The sequence below is a fragment of the Thermobia domestica genome, chromosome 2 (assembly GCF_964235325.1).
Source record: "Thermobia domestica chromosome 2, izTheDome1.hap1.1, whole genome shotgun sequence".
Classification (NCBI taxonomy): Eukaryota; Metazoa; Arthropoda; class Insecta; order Zygentoma; family Lepismatidae; genus Thermobia; species Thermobia domestica.
Genome location: NC_137455.1, coordinates 44703307 through 44722656, shown reverse-complemented (window position 1 = coordinate 44722656; position 19350 = coordinate 44703307). Strand labels below are relative to the sequence as shown.

At 36.9% G+C, this 19350-nt stretch overlaps 1 protein-coding gene across 1 annotated transcript; it reads left to right on the top strand.

The window, feature by feature from the left end:
• Positions 1-296: 296 nt before the first annotated feature.
• LOC145678992 (uncharacterized) lies at positions 297-18591 on the top strand. The gene is made up of 3 exons (XM_081749594.1): positions 297-439; positions 3653-3750; positions 18275-18591. The coding sequence occupies exons 1-3, from the start codon at positions 297-299 to the stop codon at positions 18589-18591; spliced, it is 558 nt and encodes a 185-aa protein (XP_081605720.1).
• Positions 18592-19350: the final 759 nt, after the last annotated feature.

Genomic DNA, 19350 nt, shown 5'->3' with positions numbered 1-19350 from the left:
AATCATAGAAAAATTGGATGATATTCTGGCAAAAGTCGTACAAGACTGGCTGTCATGACGTCAACAATGACCTAAGGATCCATCACTAAATAGTGTTAAACCATTTGGAGAAAGTTGGCTACAAAGAGAAGCTTGAAGTTTAGATACCGCATGATTTGACAAAACCATTTCCTAGATCGAATTTCTATCTGCGAATCTCTACTGAATTGTAACGAACTCGAGCCATTTTTGACGCAGTTGATCACGGGTGATGAAAAGCAAGATTACCTACAAGAATGTGTGAAAAAAATATCGTGATGGAAACAAGGAAAAGCTCCACAGGCTATGGCAAAGCCCACACTGACGAACAGGAAGATAATGCTGTGCGTTTGGTTGAATTGGAAGGGAACGTGACTCACGACCTGCTGTCGCCGCACAGAAGGATACATTCGGACTTGTAGTACTATCGACAATTAGCACAACTATACCTAGTAATTCAAAAGAAACGGCCAGAATAGGGTAACAGAAAGAGTGCCGTACACAAAGCTGATAACGCAGACCATACATTTATCTTCAACGATCCATCAGAAATTGAGAGAACTTAACTGGGAGGTTTTCAATGCATCCACAATATGGCCCAAATTTGGTACAGTCAAATTACTATTTGTTTCGGTCTCTGTAGAACTTCCTGAACGGTGTTAAGTTGGTTTCAAAAGAGGCTTGTGTTAACCACTTGTCATAATTTTGTGACCAGAAACCACAAATTCTATAGTTACGAGATTATGGCGTTGCCGGAAAAATGGTAGAAGGCCATGGAAGATAATAGTGCATAAAAATTGTTTTATAATATTATTTTCCAATAACAATAAATGTATTCTTAATTTTGTCGTAGAAAGGCTAGATACGTTTTAGACAACCTGATAGTAAGAGTAGAAATGACAGTGAGAGACAGTACAAATGATAGACAATGATAGTAAGACCTGATCTTGCATAATGTTTTCTTACACCCGCAACTACACTGGATTCAATGCCTAGGCTCCATGTCAATAATAGATCTCGTCTTTCATAACCTCGGTATTCCATAAGGACACGTGTAAGAAGATTCCGTAAAAATACATTTCTCGCTCAGTACTGATATTGCACTTATATTAACAGTGTATCATATATAGTCTTGATGCTAGAAAGAGACATGAACTATACTGTAATCAGGACTTGCCCTAGCCAATTTGCCGCTCTGTACAATGACATCATTTGTTACCCCTTTTCTCCAGAAAGAACAAATCTTAAAAAACATACGATTTTAAATATGCTACCCCATCATGAAAAGAAAGGGAGTGAAAGTGCACTCGCACTCAGAAAGGCCTAAACACTACAAATATAATCTCGTTGTGTCTGCTTTTTTAAAAATAATAATCTATTATGTTAGTAAAAAAATAAACATAACTGCAAAGGAAAGAAGGTTATTCCTTTTTACAGAATTCAACATGGAACTTCAATCTCAATATATCAGTTTGCAATTTTAGTTCAACTAGCTCTTTTATCTTTATTCCTTGATTTTCCTTTACGACTATTATTTTTTTTAAAGAAAACTTGTTTCCACCTTCAATGATAAAGAGCTTGTTTGTAACAAAGGCAAGACTAGTTTTCATATCAAAATTGTGATAACTAACTACATGGAATAGGTATTCACTATTGTTCGCGAATTGAGTTATTGTATTTGACAACAATCAAGCCATTCATGTTTGATTTGTTTTACCATTTTCTATAGCACTGTCCATATGACTTAAGCCAGGATTTCTCAACCTGTGGGTCGCGAAGATAAGTGTAATCTAATATCGGAAAATATTTTTTAAATATTATTTTGAATTTTGTTCTAATAGGTATATTTTTATTTTTATACATATTGTAAAGAACTATTGTTATTTTAAAACATACTGTAAAGAATTGCATTCGTATGTGTGTGAACGAATAGTCTTTGTTACCAGCAAGCTGACCACAATGAAGATATATTTTTGGTGTGGGATTTTATTTGTTCCCTACATTTTAAACTTAAACATGTTGCTTCCAATAGTTTTTGGTGATACTGAAAATATACACAACAATGTACCAAATTCACAACAATATAAGATAATTCAAAATGGCGGCCTCTCGAAAATTAAAATACTCAATTTTTTTAAACAACTGTTCAAGTTTTTATGGTTGAAATTAGAAATCATTTTATTTTTAATCATATGACCCAACATTAAGGGAGTTATGAAGTTTTAAATTTTTCAAATGGACTCCATTTTGAAACAGTATGACAGATCGGATTCGATATTTGTTATATGAATGAACTGACGAAATTTGGTTTTAATCTATTCGCTTTTAGTGAAGTTACTGCATCCACTATATACAAAAAAAAATGGATTCTACTATTATAGAAATACATGGATATTGTGAGATCTCTGTAATAGGTATATTAAAAATTCCACACAAGGTTATTACAAACCAGAAATTATAAGGGAGTTGCTGGTAATAGGATGTGATAAAATAAGGGCCGCGATAGGAATTAAGTTGAAAACCACTGCCCTAAACTAATGCGACCTAAACTTGATTTATGAATGTAGTATTCAAATAGAAGATCAGCTTAGAAAATTTAATTAACATAATCATGAAATGTGTTTCCAAGAAATATTTATTTTAAATAATATAGTTACGACAGATTTTGCTCCCCCGTGCAAGTGTTGCACATATAGCAGAGTCGGTCCTGTCCATAATCAATCAAATTCTGTGCAAACACTGGTTAAAATTTTAGATAATGGAAAGAAACATTCACGATGCATGTACTCTGTACATTGTTTCACTCTTTTCTTCTTTAATCCAAACAAGCAGGACACACAGTATGAAATATTTCCCCAGTAATTAGACATATTCAGACGACGTTATAAAAGTATAAAATCGTATGATTGATGAATGCAAGATTTTGACGTTAATGGCAGATGTTTTAGTCTGTGGATAGATGATTTCAGTATGTAATATTGTTAGAATTACGTACGATTCAGTACATAAACACGGAATTTACAGCATTAACTTTTGTCAACGGAAACTGAGTCATGGAGAGGAAAGCCAGACAGCTAACATAATTTGAGTGTGTAATTGCAAGTGATACGTTATTTTTTTTCCTGATGTTATTACCACTATTTGACTGACAGGTGCGGTAATTCTATGAACAGTAAATGTCAGTCCATGGTGCAGTGAGCACTTGTCAAACAGCAGGAACTAATATTATGGAGTTAGAGCGAAGATTTTTGCATGGATGACTGTATGAACTTGGGAATAGGTGTCAGCCATCAGCCAGACACACATGCTGGAACACAACATTCTGTAAATACCATTTTATTGTGTCTTCTACCTGTTGATATATCATGTGTTAATTTTGTTGCGTGTCTGAAATTAACTCATAATACTGTATTTATACTATTACTACTACGCTAAAATAGCTATACTAGTTGTATTAAGGTAATAATAATAATAATAATAATAATAATAATAATAATAATAATAATAATAATAATAATAATAATAATAATAATAATAATAATAGGCGCGGTAAAATGTCTACGTTCCAACTGGGCAGCATGAGTTCGATCCCCGGGAGAAGTGTTATTTTTTTCTTTTTATTCTTTTGTTCCAGCGTGAGTCAGCGGTTTTCCCAATCTTTGGAAAATATTGATGCCTTGGGTCACCTGGAGATTAAGGCCACCAAAGGGTGGTGCGGAGTACATTCGTGTAGTAAGTCTGGAGTTTTACTTATCTCCATTCCTGCCCGTACTTCTTGGCATGTCCAAATTATGACTTTTGAGATGTAGTAGGATTTTCTAGATTACGTATAAATCGAATTTCAGTAAGTTATACAGTATGACAATATTTCGCAGTCTCTGAATTCTGAGAACGAAACTTTTGCAATAGATATCATGGTCATTGGCTTTAATAGTCATGGTATTTGCAACGGAGAATGATAAATCACAGGATATGCCATGAAAACGGGACAGAATTAACGCCAAAGTTGAATAGACTGGAGCCTAGAGCAGTGTATTTGGTTCCATGTCTCTCTCGCCTTATATATTACAGAATAATTTAATTTTTTTGTGTGTACTAGAAATTTCCTGCAGGGGTTCGATTCCCAGCGAAAGCTCATGTGATTTGGATTCCACGTTAATCAGTAGGTTCCGTCTCATATAGCCTCGCTGCTGAAGGGGACTTTAAACTCAAAATCAACTCAACTCAAATTTCCTGTATGAGCACTTCTATGTTACAGGTTATATTCCCGGTGAGAGATCATGTGGTTCGTATCTAAGTTTAGTATCCGATTCGATTTCGGAGCAAATATAAACCGTGTAAATATAACCTCTGTTTGGATGTCCAGTCTTTCATGTTTATTACTGAAGCTGATCACCAGGGTGCGAATTACGGCCAGGGACGGAGGGAAAAATCCCCCTCCGGAAACCTTTTATCCCTGGCTGGAAGGCAGAAAAAAATTCCCAGGGAATACTATTTCCCCCTCCTACCCTCAGTTATATTTCTTACATTATTCAAATTCTCCAATGTGCTAAAGGTACATCCGTTTGAGTATTGTTAGTAAGTAGAAAAATTCATTGCAAAAGTAATTTGGTTAGGTTAGGCTCAGAGTTGGCGTGGGTCAATGAAAACTTGACCCACCTCCCACCGTGACCCACGACCCACCGTGACCCACTCTGACCCACCACCCACCATGACCCACTGTGACCCACCACCCACCGTGACCCAATCTGACCCACCACCCACCATGAACCACTCTCATCCACTTTGACCTACTCTGACTCACCAAAATCCATCGTCATCAACTCTGGACACGATCCACGGACTCTTCTGAACTGACTAAAGAGTTTACACTTGTAATAAAACAACACTGAAATTGTTACTAATCGGAGTTTGAATTTCTAGTCAATCGCTCAAACACCACTCTGTTACAATAACGGTGGATCTGACCTTTACGATATAAAATGGTAAAGTGTTTGTCAGTGAGGAAATTGAAACAGTTCGAGGTGGGGGGAAATTAGTGTGTGCCTAAAATATACTTGTACTAAGAGAGTATTCTTGCAAGTGTTAATTTCTGAACGCATTCCAAAAGAAACTTCTATTCGCAGGAAAATACCCCTGTACAATATGGAAAAGGTTATGGTTTCTCAGTTCACAGTATTTTTCTCACAAAAGACTTGAAAAATCAGTTTTTCATAGTGTATAAAGGTGCTCGGGTACCCTATATGAGAGCATCTGCATTAAGTATGCTCATAATTATAATTTGTGTAATCACTAAATCACCACATATGCATAGTTACAAATATGCATAATTGCAATTATTATCAATATTTATAAAAAAAAAGCAGTTTACCTAAAGCGAAGAAGAGACTTACTAAAAATTAGGTACAAAGTTGAATAACACAAATAAGCCATTACTAATACTAGTATACATTTTCCATAACTCGTAATTTTCCACCTTAAAACAAATCTGAAATCGGGTTTATTTCCTGTTGGTAACTTTTTCGTGATAAATCATTCGCAGCGGAATGATGTCCATCCTTAAGCCAAGAAATAACTAGCTCGTCTACTTTGAGCTTGTCTAGCGATGGGCCATTAACATTGATGAACAACAAGTTAGACAGTGTTTGAGCACTTAGTCTATTTCTAATATCAGTCATCTCTAAATTCATAAGGAGAAATCCCCGTTCGCACTCTGTCGTGGAAATTGATAATACTTCTACCCGATTTCTGCAACTCCTCATCGACAATCTGCTTGTTAGACTTAAGTCTGATAACGATTTTTCTTAGTCAATTTTGAAATACTCAGCAAGGAGTACGTATAATCTCTCTATCACCATACAACATCTTTTCCATATCGACAATGTCAGTTGGCAATGTCGACCCATGTAGAAAAGAAACTTCATCTACCACGCCTTTGATAGGGAATCTTGTGAATAAATTATCAATTAAAACCTGATGAACTGATGATTTCTTATTTGTTTATAAATTTAATTTTTGTAATTACACATGAAGGTTTGATACCATTACCAAGTTCCCTCCCCCGTCTAGAAAGCGAAAGGGAACGAGGTTCCTGGAAAGTGTTCAGAGGTGAATGGGAATTTCCCTCCTGCTTCAACTTCAATTACCACACTGCTGTTTGCCATGTGTCAAATTACGATGAATTTCAATTAAATTATCATAGTACAATTATTTCCTTGTTGAATTATCAATACTTTTCAGTGGAAAAAAGGATGAAATTTCGAAGTTCCAAATCAAAGTAAGTAGACCTACGTAAAGGGAAAAAACTGTAAAATTTTCCATAAATTATGCGTACAATGCAAACTTCAAAATTTCCGTGTAATTAAGTTTGCAGTACAAATTTATCTTATGGGTTATCAAATTTATCAAATGCCTATTTTTCTTATGGGTTGATTGCCATGTGCTGTAAGCGCTCCATATAATAAACATAATCTTCAGCAATTATTGTAGCAGAAAGCAGTGGATATATGAAGTCAAGCACTGTATTTTTTATTTCTGATTTTTTTTTCTTAAATAAACTTGATCGTTTTCGATCGTTTTTACAAACCAACTCACTGCCAATTTTCCATATATAGAAAGTGCCACGCCCCCTCCCCCCCCCACATAAAGGAGAATTTAAAAAAATGCTAGGACACATTCTGTTTATTTTCAATAAAGAGTTAATACACTGAATTTTAGCTCCGTAAGTTTAACGGCTTGCGAGATACTCTTTTTTTTTCGCAAAAATTAGGAGATCCTCACTACCTCCTTAGGATATTATGCATTATAATAAAAGCAATATAACATCCCAATTTGGATTAAGGCCTAACTATATACCAAAAGTAATTTCATTTGACTTTGCAATTTGACCGTGATGATCAAGCACACATAGTTACATTCAATTTTTTATATAATAATGTATATATTACAATGATTCAAAAATGTATTTTTTCCAGTAGTTAGCTCTAAAAACTCACAGGTCTCGAAAGCCAAGTTGTAGTTTAAGTCCTATTGCTATTATTACTATTAAAAATATCAATATCCAAAAGTGCCTGAAGTTCTTTTTTCACTTGGTTAGATATACTCACCTCAGGTAAGTAGACAGAAACAATTGGAAAAGGAAGGGAAATGAAGGTGTTGAAAGTAAAACGGAGAAAAATTTAAAGTCTTCAGAAGATACTGTCTACAATGCAGTGAGCAGAGAGGGTCGGTAGATCATACTGAGTCGGTGGGTCGCAGTGGGTGGTGGGTCGCAGTGCGTCACGGTGAGTGGTGGGTCGCAGTGGGGCATGGTGGGTGGTGGGTCACAATGGGTCACGTGCTGTTGACCCACGACCCACTGACCCACTCAGAAAACTTGACCCACTTGACCCACTGACCCACCGACCCACTGACGCACTCCATCTCTGGTTAGGTTAGAGTTGGTGTGTGTGTGTGTGTGTGTGTTGGAAGCTCCATGTGTGTGTTTATTGAAAAAGAAATTTTAGTGAGATCTGCTGCTGTAGGTTAGGATAAAAAAAATGGTATAATAGTGGTGTATTTTCTCCCAAACCTAAGCCAATTGTGTTAAATTTAATCGTTGTTGTCAGCAGGGTTGGCACGATTATAGTAAGTTGGTTTAGGAGTTCGACAGTGGTCGTTACGGCGAGTGCTTCGTGTTTTGTGTGCTCTGTGAGGACGAGAGTTGGGTGGGCCTTTCTATACATATACACTACACTTACACTCTTTTTTCCCTTTACATGTTCATACATTCCCTTCTTTTTTCTACGCTTTTTTCCATTCATTTTACACTCCCCACTTTTCTCTACCTTTTGCCCTGTCCATCTTGGCCTTCAGCCCTCTTTAACTGTTCGAACTTCTCTCCCGATTTTTGACCTTTACCCTATTGTGCCTTTACCCTATTGTGCCATTTTCCCGATTGTGACATTACCTTCTTCACGTATTTTTTTTACCTTATCATACTTATTACTTTGTACATGTTTTATGACTTTGTACCCATCTTATTACTTTCTCTCATTTTTCACTAATCAAATCTTTACATTTTACACATTTAATTACCTTTGTCAATTGCCAATAAGTCTTGTTCAAAACAGTGGCAACGTTATTTTGCGCCACTTTTGTGACGCTTACTACAAACAAACAAGTTGGTTTAAAAGGGGTGTTTAGTTTTTACTTTATTCTCAATGGAAAATTGCCTAATTCGCACCCTGCGGATAACTATTACACACACGCACACACACACAAGTTCTGTGCAGCAGGCCCCTGTGTATGAATTTGATGTATTTTGTTACACAGAATCCAAATTGCAAAATCCTAGGACGATTGACCGTGTCAACTCCTTTTTATGGGTAAAAAACTTAGGGAATTTGAATAGGGAGGATAGAATAGAATAGAATAGAATATTTTATTATCGTTAAGTCTGTATACAGACAATAGACAACGTCAAATGCAGTTTTACAACTATTTTTTAAAATCCCTATTTCAATATACCTATTCTTATCTTCTTCAAATTCCTTAATATTATAATATGGTACAGTAATTAACCAATCATACAGTTTGCTTTTAAAATGAGTGAGCGATAACTTTTGGATGTCTATTGGTACCCTATCCATAAATTTTGTACCCTGTATTGCATAGCTATTTTTAATTTTTGTTAGCCTGCTGTATGATACATCAACTTGTTTAGCATATCTTGTGTTGTATGAATGAATATCCTGTCTACGTTTCACATCTGACATGTTTTGTTTGACATAAACTAAAACTTTATGTATATACAAATTTTACAACAGTCATAATTTTCAACTTACAAAATAATGGTTTACAGTGTTCCTTGTATGATGCCTGATGACCTTTTTTTGTAGTAACTGAACCTCATTTATGTTGTTACTACTCCCCCAAAACAATATTCCATATTCTAAGGTACTCTGAAAAAAGGCAAAATAGGCTGATCTTATATAGTTGTTCGGTACAATATCTCTTAAATTTCGTATTAAACTTATTGTTCTTGAAAGTTTTACACATACATATTCTACATTCTACATGTGCCAGATACGCGTAAAATAGCTATGCAAAAAATAAATAAATAAATAAATAAATAAATAAATAAAATAAAAAAATAAAAAAATAAAAAAAAAGTTCTGTTTAGCCATCCTAGGGTATAGGTTTGATGTATTTTGTTACACAGAAACCAAATTTCGAAACCCTAGGACGATTTAATGTGTCAATTCTGTTTTCTGGGCAAAAAACATGTGTCCTCCCTATCCAAAATCGCTCATAAAAGGAGTTGACACGGTCAATCGTCCTAGGATTTTGCAATTTGGATTCTGTGTAACAAAATACATCAAACCTATACCCTGGGGATGGCTAAACAGAACTTTTATATTTTTTATGTTTTTGTGTTATTGCTGGAATTTAGTTTCCACAATATAACACAGAGCCTTCAAAATAACACGAAGTTTCACAACAGCGGCAACCAAGCAGCCAGATATGTAACTTATAGTCCTATGAACACAGGCACGTAGCCAGGATTTCGTAATAGGGGGGGGGGGGGGTCCGTGACGAAATATTGCGGTTATCACGCCAGGGCTCGATCATTCTGAACTATTTTACTGTAAACATATATTGGTTCGTTTAGTCAGGATTTCGTATTGCTGGGGGGGGGGGGATAACATGAAATACTCTGGTTACACACCAGGGGCTCGATCAATCTAAACTATTTTAGTGGCAACACGTATATTGGTCTGTTAGGACAATAAAATGAGGATATGCTAATAACGAACAATCTCTCGAGTAAAAGAATAAAGAATCTCGAGTAAAAGAATATAAAAAAAAGTATTGAAAAAGATATAATATTCCGAGTTTCTTAACTTCTTCTTAGAGTATATCTGATCGAGCCGGTTTCTCGATCATCATTTGTTGTCCATAGGATTAGCATGGAGCTAGATGGAATTTGGAATGCTCCGTTACAATAATTGTGTACTGGAAATGGAAAAGGCTGAAAGTGCCAAAAAATAAAAAATCGATTTTTTGCATGGAATGTGTTGTAAACGACATCGCCAATAACCTAGAGAAGGTCCAAAGTGCCAGAAAAATTTCTACTAGTTTCTAGAGCACTCGCAAGGAGCAGCACCTTAAAGGATAAAGTACAGTTTTAGGTAGTTTTTATTGAATACTGGAAATTTTACTTTGTGGCACTTTCAGCCTTTTCCATTTCCATTACACAATTGCTCCGTTACAATGCTCCGTTCATTTTCAACTTGATTCCCCCCCCCCCCACAGTTTCCTCTACACAAATCTCCTCATAAGAAAGAGTAACCATACGCTTGCTGTAGCTTTATATTTTTAACGCTGATTCTTTTTTCTCGTTTCTTATTGTTTCATCCTTCCTTAATTTTTTACGTTTCTGGTTCCGAAGGGGGAGGGGTCCGGACTCCCCGGGACCCACCCCTTGGCTACGTGCCTGTATGAACACTATATACTATTTTCATTGGTCATTTTCTATTATATATTAGGATATATGATATGAGGATTATGTGATTTAAATGGTCTTACTTTCCTTTTAGCAATTAGATAAAGATTTTTCACTCTTCACTAGAGACCATTACAGAAATACGGCAGCTGGTACATTTCTCTCCCCATAAGCTTTATGAAGTGTCAATACAATTTTGGTTTGGAAATGTGCCAACCACAATAGATTCTCACGTTAAGCTGTAAGGCCTATGTCTTATTTAGCTTCGCTGCTAAATGGAATGCTAAACTCAAATGCAACTAACAGATGTCCTTTTTTCTTTCGAGTGATCCTGCCGTACAAATGTGAATTCAAACAGTGTGATTTCATGTAGCTGCAACCCGATGTTGGATCCATTGTCGTCAAAAATTTGTTCTTTGTAATTTAGAATACAAGAGCTGCATTTTGGGGTAGTTAGGAGAGGACTGTTCCAGAAGTATAGTTTAGGGTAGCGTTTCTCAACCTCTTTCCTTTGGGGCACACCAAAGTACGTTTCAAACTTTCGCAACATCTGTTCATGTGATTGTTTACCTAGATGCAAAAAAGCAAACACATAAAAATACACAGAATATATTTTTTAAATTATTTAACTACTATTAAATTATTTAACGGCTGTGAATTTTATTGTCTTCTAAAGACAATTCCTTCGCGGAAGATTCTCGAAGACATTAAAAATCTCGGGACACAGCTGACATATATTCTAGACACACCAATATATCGCAACACAGGGGTTGAGAAACGCTGATTTAGAGCGTCAGAATACGTTAATTCGGCCCTGCATGAAAAGCAAGGATCTCAACTACCTCAGGAACATAATATTTTTACACTAAAGGCTGAAATTACCGCTCTCTATTCTGAAATGTTGAAAAGAATTTAATGGAAACGTCGGGTAAATAATCATGACAGGAAGGTGGATAATGTATTGCATTAAGATATCGTCAGTTTTGCAGTCTTCCCATTGATCACAAACTTTAAGGTCACCCTATAGGATGAATGTGGAACATTTCTCCAGCAAGACAAGGAAAAGAGGCAGAAAAAAAAAACAATTCTATAGCAGTCATGGCTCAATCTTTCATAATAACGTGAAACTTAAATGAATTCCAGTATTCAGGACTCCAGAGATATCATTAAAGGGACTGGCATAGAAATTCCAGCAAGTTCTCCTTCTTCTTTTTCCTTTTTAGCTATTCTCTTTCTATCTTTCTCTCGCTCACTTCCATTGAGAGAGAGCGAGTCAATAAATGAAATTAAATCTGAAGTTCGTAGTGTTTCCGGAGTATTAATATATATGGAATCATAAGTCTTTAATTCATTTACCATTAGATTAAAATGGAATTCTATGATTTTAATAGGTAGAATATACATTCTGACTTATTGAACTTTAATAATGTTTGTAACATTCCTTTGTTAGATTATATGAACTTGAAAGACTGAAGATTTATCGCACACTTAATGTATTATACATATAGATGATTTTGTTTTGATAAAAATAAAAAGGAAAATACGATTAACAAATTGCTGAGAATAGCATAGAAGCGTGATACGGTGGTATATATATATTATCACCAGCTCTCACGTTCTACTCTACTTTGACGTTCTCCCGAATTAGCTATTTCTTGATTGGTTGAGCTACTTTTCAGTCTTTTCTACCCAGAACCAGACTTTCAATTTCCATGTAGGGCGCGGTGGCTCAGTGGTAGAGCGTTCACCTTCCGTGCTTGGGGGTCCTTGGTTCGATCCCAGCTCCTGTCGTGTGGACTTTGTGGTGGACAAACACCGTGCTCGTGGGTTTTCTCGGGATTCTCCCGTTTCCTCCCACTTTCACCATTTCATTCATTTCTCATCATCACCGTCTCCTTTAGCCTAACCGGCATAACCGTGGGACGTAAAACTTAAAGATTTTATTTCATTTCAGTTTCCATGTAATCTTTTTTTTTTTTTTTTTAAATCAACATCTTATGTTGATTTGAGAAGTACGCGTATATTTAAATCAGAACATTCCTCTGAATACTTTATATTCTGTCAGTCCCTGCATAGCTAATAGGATGATCTCTCTATATCCATAACGTGTCCAATCATGCTTTTTATTCTTATTAAAACAGTCTTCAATATATCCTTCTCTTCTCTTAAAATTTCCAACATTCTCTCATTTGAAATTAAATGAAATCTTAACGTCCCACGATTATGCCCGTTAGACTAAGGGAGACGGATGATTAAGGTAAGTGAATGATGATGGAAGTATTAGTGGAATGATAATGTGGGAAATAGCCCACAGACATGATGTTGCCCACAACAAACTTACTTGGCTGGGGTTTGAACCATGGACCTCATGCACTAAAGGTAAGCACTCTACCACACCACTGAGACAGCACGCCCACACATTCCATCACATTCTTTCATTTGATACTTTATCCACTCAGATCTAGTTTTCAATCTTCCTCTCTCTCCGTTTATCTTCCACTCTTAAAGTTGATGCCTCGAATTCATACAACACGACATTCCATATAAATGATTTCATCAATCTTTTCTTTAGTTCTATTTCTACCTAAAATAACATGCTATGCTAAAACGTGCGATAATTTTTGTTCAACACAACGAAATTTTAGTCATAGCAATTAGGCCTACTTGGGTGTAATTTTCATCGCATTCCCTACAATCTCGATCAATCTACATTATAATGTTAAGTATATATTAAAATGCTAGGTTTATATGTTTGTGGCCAACCCTTTCGACAGTTAGTTCTCTTGAACTATAGCTCTAGAAAGATGCCGTTTTCACTCATCGATTGCAAATTTTGCGTAAATTGTTCACTTATAATTGTATATTACAAAAACATGTCCGTTATTTCTTTATTACATTTTAGGGATATATTGGAAGCGTTGAAATTTTAAGAAAGTAAAGCATTATATCCTCCGAGTTATTTATTCCAACATCACACATTTGTATACTGAGGGTGCATATCTCTCAGGCGCTTGTTTCAGGCCACATGATAATGAAAAACGAAGGATAACCATTTCTCCAGTCTAAGATGAATCTTTATTGTTTGGAATGGTTTGACCAATGAACACCATATATCACTGACATTATAAATAATCGTGTGTGTGTGTGTTTGTGTGTAATTGCAAGCAAGAAGAAAGAAAACACTGATCATACATGAATTAGAAACTCCAACCGGAAAAGGCTCAAATCTTGCAAACGGTGCAAGATATTGAAAAAAATAATCGCAAAATCTCCCCTTTATGATACCTCTTGCCGTCTTTCACTTGTGTCTGTAAAGGGACATGTACAAATGTTGTGAGGAATGACAAGGAGACTCATGCTCACATGTGAATGATGTGCTGTGTAGAGAGTTCAGGTTCAGCTGGTAGTTCTTAATTAAACACCATCCTTATTTATTGAGATATATTACTCAAGTGAAGACAAATAATTTTGTGTTATCCAGTATCACATAAAAATAGTATAAAATGAAATTGGTGTAAAAAAACATCGGAATATTATTTGCTTGTTTTTGTTGAAAGTTATGGAATCTTTTCAACGTCGATGTTATATATCACGTGGATCTACAGTTTAAGGTAAAATCCGAAACACCCAATTGCACATACAGACATTTTTTGTTGAGAGGGGCCCAAAGCTGGGGGTCCAATACTTTTAGATATTACGCCTATGTTATTGAATAGGTGTTATTTTGCATCCGAAAAGATTATAAACAATTAAGTAGTATCACCTATAATCTCATAAAAAAATGATAGAACTAGCATATGAAAAGGAAGAATAGAGATGAAGTTTACGATAAAATCTTTAGGGTGCAAGGGTAAATCGATAACTTTTCTGCTAAATAAGTATGCCGGTAACTTTGTTAACAAAGTGTACATATGTAATGGGGTCTCTGTGGCTCAGTGGTAGAGGGTTCACTTCTGGTGTGTCGGGTCCCTGGTTCGATCCCAGCTCGCGTCAAATAAATTTTGTGGTGGACAAATCCCATGTGGGGAAGGGGGTGTTCTCGGGGTTCTCCCGTCTCCTCTCACTTTCTTTATTATTCCACTATTTCATTCATTTTTCATCATCACCGTCTCCTTTAGCCTAGCCGGCATAACCATAGGACGTAAAACTGAAAGATTTCATTTCATTTTCCATTTTTTGTACATATGTACGTCGAGTTACGACATTTTGAGGGGGACCAGGGCCCGGTGAACCCCCCGCGTTGGTCAGCCACTGGAACCAACGAAATACGTTTAATTTTCTTTAACTAGGGGTGCGTACGAAACGAGTCGAGGCAGAATTTTTCTCACAAAATTCCAGTCGAGACAAAGCTCTTCCAATAGAGAAATATACATTTTTCGAGTCGAGACATTGCTTTTACAGCACATTTTCGAGACTAGACAGCTATCAAATCTTGTCTCGTGCGCATCCCTATCTTTAACGCTCTCCCACTGAGAATCGAGTTCGGGACTACGTGCAACAAAGGCGTACGCGCTAGCCATTGGACTAGCTCGGATGACAAAAAAGAATGTAAATACTGTCACAGAGTATTTTATTGAATTGGTCACTGAATAATAGTAAATTATTATTATTTATGGAAACAAATACCTTATCTTTATAAGTAAAATGCAGGGGACAGTATGGCAACGGCAAACCGCTTACCTCTGGTGTGTGGGGTTTCAGTTTTGATCCTCTGCCAAGTAAGTTTGTGGTAGGCAACATTGTGTCCCTGTGTTTTCTCGGAGTACTCCCGTTTCCTCCCACATTCTCATCCAACCATTTCTTCCATTATCATTCACTTGCCTTGATCATCCGTCTCCCTTAGTTTAACATGTGACGTTAAACTGAAAAAATGAAAAATTCATTTTAATAGTAAAATGCATTCTGTACAAAAACACAATAAAATTGTTCTGTTCTTTGGCACAAAATCAAATTTCATGATACTGCAATTATCAACCTATACACAGCCTTCTTAGAATGGTGAGTCATCTCCGTAATAACGTTCAATTCAAAGAGCACACACACATACACACACATAGATACACACACATAGATACACACACGCACACACTAACACACACACACACACACACACACACACCTTACTTGTAGAGTTTTTTTGTTCCAAGAAATAATTCTCTGTTTTCTATGCTTTCCGCCTTTCCTGGGAACACTTTAGTTTTAATCTTGACTTCCGCTTCTCTCGGAATTTCGTTGCTTTCCATATAACTGAATAACTTCCTTGTTTTCTCCCAATAAAACTTGATCTTTCTCTCTTTGAGAGCTTGCGAGAATATCTTTAATGTTCCGGTTCTGAAAACATTTCCGAAGAAATAAATTTATTTATATTGTAGAAAATGGGTTTGGAGCTTCCATTTTTAAACTTTGGTTTCAACATTTTCAGATGAAATTGTATTGTTTTTTTCTCTATTACTGAAGTTTCCGTCAAATAGATCTGCTAATAATGCTTCTAAATTGACTTAGACCCTATTAGATGACTGGGAAAAGAAGCAAATTCTTGTTCTCTAATAAATTTAGATGCAGTAGATTTAATCTTTATCAGAAGCTACATAAGATTTACATGCACTCAAATTGTTGCATGGTTTATTATGGTTTGCTGTTAGAAATTAAAAAAAAAAATGTTCTGTCAAGAGAATATAAATCACGTGTAGAGTGAGTAGTTAGAATACTACCTCTTTTTTAAAACAATAAATAGCAGGGTCTAGTTTCTTTTATGGTGTTATATTTTCTTAATTATTTTTGAAGTTGGGAGTATCGATAGTAGTAAATTTATACTACATCCTATTATTTATTTATTTATTTATTTATTTAACAATCATCAGATACAGCTCAGAGGCCATTTTATACTGGATATCTAATAACAACAACAACATCAATGGAAAGGATTTGGGGAGGTATCGGCCATTGCCTGTTTTAGTAGGTATCATCCCGGCATTTGCCTAGTAGGAGAGAAGCCCTTTAAAACTCCAATCAGGATGCTCGGCAGCAGGAATCGAACCCGCGACCTCCCGAAGCCAACGCTCTACCACTGAGCTACTTCGCATTCTAGTTGAGATTTAAGAATGAAAATAAAAAGTATTTTTGGGGTTACATTTTAATCGATTGCAGGATACAGTTCCTCTCAATTTATTAAGATTTTGATTCAATTGGGATCAATGTTAAAACCGGAAGTGGTTCATTTCTACCACTTCCTGTTTTAGTAGATAGAGTACAGACGGAATATATTTGTGGAACGCTTAGTTTGTTGTAGAAAACCGCTTCTCGCTATCTGTTACCGTTTTGACTCGATAATGATCGAGGTTAAAAACCGAAATAGGTTGATTTCTGACACTTACGGTTTTAGTAGACATTTTAGAATTGAAGATGGAAGATACTTTTTAGAACGCTTAATTCATTACAGAAAACCGTTTCTTATTGTCTATTATGGATCTTGTTGCATGAAGATCCATGTTCAAATCGAAAGTGATTGTTTTGCCCCACTTACGATATGAATAACAGGTTAAAAGAGAAAATGGTACTTATTCTTAGAAAGCGAAATCGATTCCAGAAAACGGTTTTTCGTTATTTGTTATTGTTTTTGCTTTATGTATAACAATATTCAAACCGGAAGTTGTAGTAAATTTCAACTACTTCCATGTTTAGTAGAGAGTTACGACTTCAAACAGGGACGGATCCAGGGAGGGGGGCCAATCCTTCCCCCGAGAAAAGAGAACTTTGTTATAGTGGGGTGGGGGGACTGAACGGCGGGCGACTCTGAACATATTAACGTTTGTCATTTGTTCTCGAAGAACGCCACCTCGAGTTTGATAAAAAGTGGTGGAAGTGGAAGACACTTGTGTGGTGAGCTAATTATTCGTGCGACGCGAGGAATTCACGTTTGTTTTGGAGAGGAAAGGGAAAAAGACAAACAAAAATGTAAGTACCAAGTATTAAAATGGCCATATTGTAGTTTGAGACCTTGTGTATATAGCGTGTAATTTCTATTAGAGACAGCACAGAACTACGTTGTTGATGCATGGAAGTTTGGCGGGGCTGTAGTCATGCCTGACTGCTGCATGCTGACTGATGTTGCCATCTGTGAAAAATTACGAACATTTAACTGATAACTTGCGTTGTGGGGCGACTCTGAACAGATTTGATGGGGTGACACTGAACACATCCTTGTATAGTTGTTATGTTGTTTTTACTGCACAATTTAAATACAGTGCCTTATCAGGGCTTCATGTTTCATTACAGATGCCCAGAGACTACAAGAGGGTAGGGAATGGTACAAAATACAAACGATGGGATGAGCAAACAATGGCGCAAGCCTTAGAAGAAATTAAAAAGAAAAAAACTGTCCCTCTGCCAGGCTGCCGTGAAATACGGGATACCCAAGAGCACGTTACACTTGCGGCTTAAATCTGTCAGTAGGAGGGCACATGGAGGTCAGCCCGTGTTTGGGAAAGAAGAGGAAGACGAAATGGCAAACTTGTTGCTCAAGGTGGCACGGAAAGGTTTCCCTTTAACAGCGCAAAATGTAAGAAAAGCCGCATTTGACTACGCTGAAAAGAAATCACTGAAACATCCTTTCAACAGAGAGACGCGGTCGGCGGGGAAAGATTGGCTTCGATTATTCCTCAAACGACACCCTGATTTATCGTTACGAACCCCGCAACAGCTAATCTCTTGCGAGAGCAAAAGGTTTCAACAAGGAAGCTGTCAGAGAATATTTTGATCTCCTGCGTCAAGTCGTAGAAGGCACTGGCTTGGTCAACTCTCCGGGTCACATCTACAACGTGGACGAGACTGGTCTTCCTCTCAACAATAAACCACAGCGTGTTGTGGCAGAAAAAGGTAGTTCAAATGCAGTGTTTGTGACAACCGCCGAGAAAGGAGAAAATGTTTCGTTAATTGCTTGCTGTAATGCTGCAGGCACTTTCATTCCTCCGTACTTGGTGTTCCGTGGAAAAAGGCAGCGTAATGATCTGAACAACGATCTTCCCCCAGCTTCGGTTGTTGATATGAGCGACAGTGGATATATGAAAGCAGATGTATTCTTACGTTGACTGCATCATTTTCAGCGCTGCAGGGTCCCTGGAAAATGTTTGTTGCTTTTGGATGGCCACTATAGCCATACGAAAAGTATAGATGTTATAATGTTTTGCGAAGCACATGATATTGAACTCCTCTGTCTGCCTGCCCATTGCACCCATCGCTTACAGCCTTTGGACCGGTGCGTGTTTAAAGCTTTAAAGGCTTATTACACGTCTGCCACCAACAAATGGATGCGTTGTCACGTTGGAAGGAAACTAACCAGACTCTGCTTTGGACGTGTTTTCCAAGAAGCATGGGGAAAAGCTGCTACGGTTGGCAATGCCGCTAAGGAATTTCAGGTTTGTGGCATTGTTCCCCTTAATCCCGATATAATTCCTGATCATTTGTTTAAACCTTCTTCGCCATACACGGCAACACCGTGCTCTCCTTCAACAATGGACAACTTGAATAGAACAGATGCCACCGATTCTACACAAGAAGGTAACGCTCACCCAATTCGAGAGGCAACCCCTTCTTGCGAAGACACCGCACAAACAAAACCGACGTCAAGTCCCATGTCTTTCCAGAAAATTGTGTCCGAACCACAAACAATGACGCCAGAGAAGAACACCTCAAGGGCGCAACGAGCTACACTGTTTACATTACCGTCATACATCCGCGAGTTACAAAGCAAACAACGCCAAAACAAGCGAAATAGGTCTGTAACAGATGTTCGAGGAAAAGGGAGGAAGACGTTCGTTCGACGGACTGCACAGATGTCTCCACTGAGT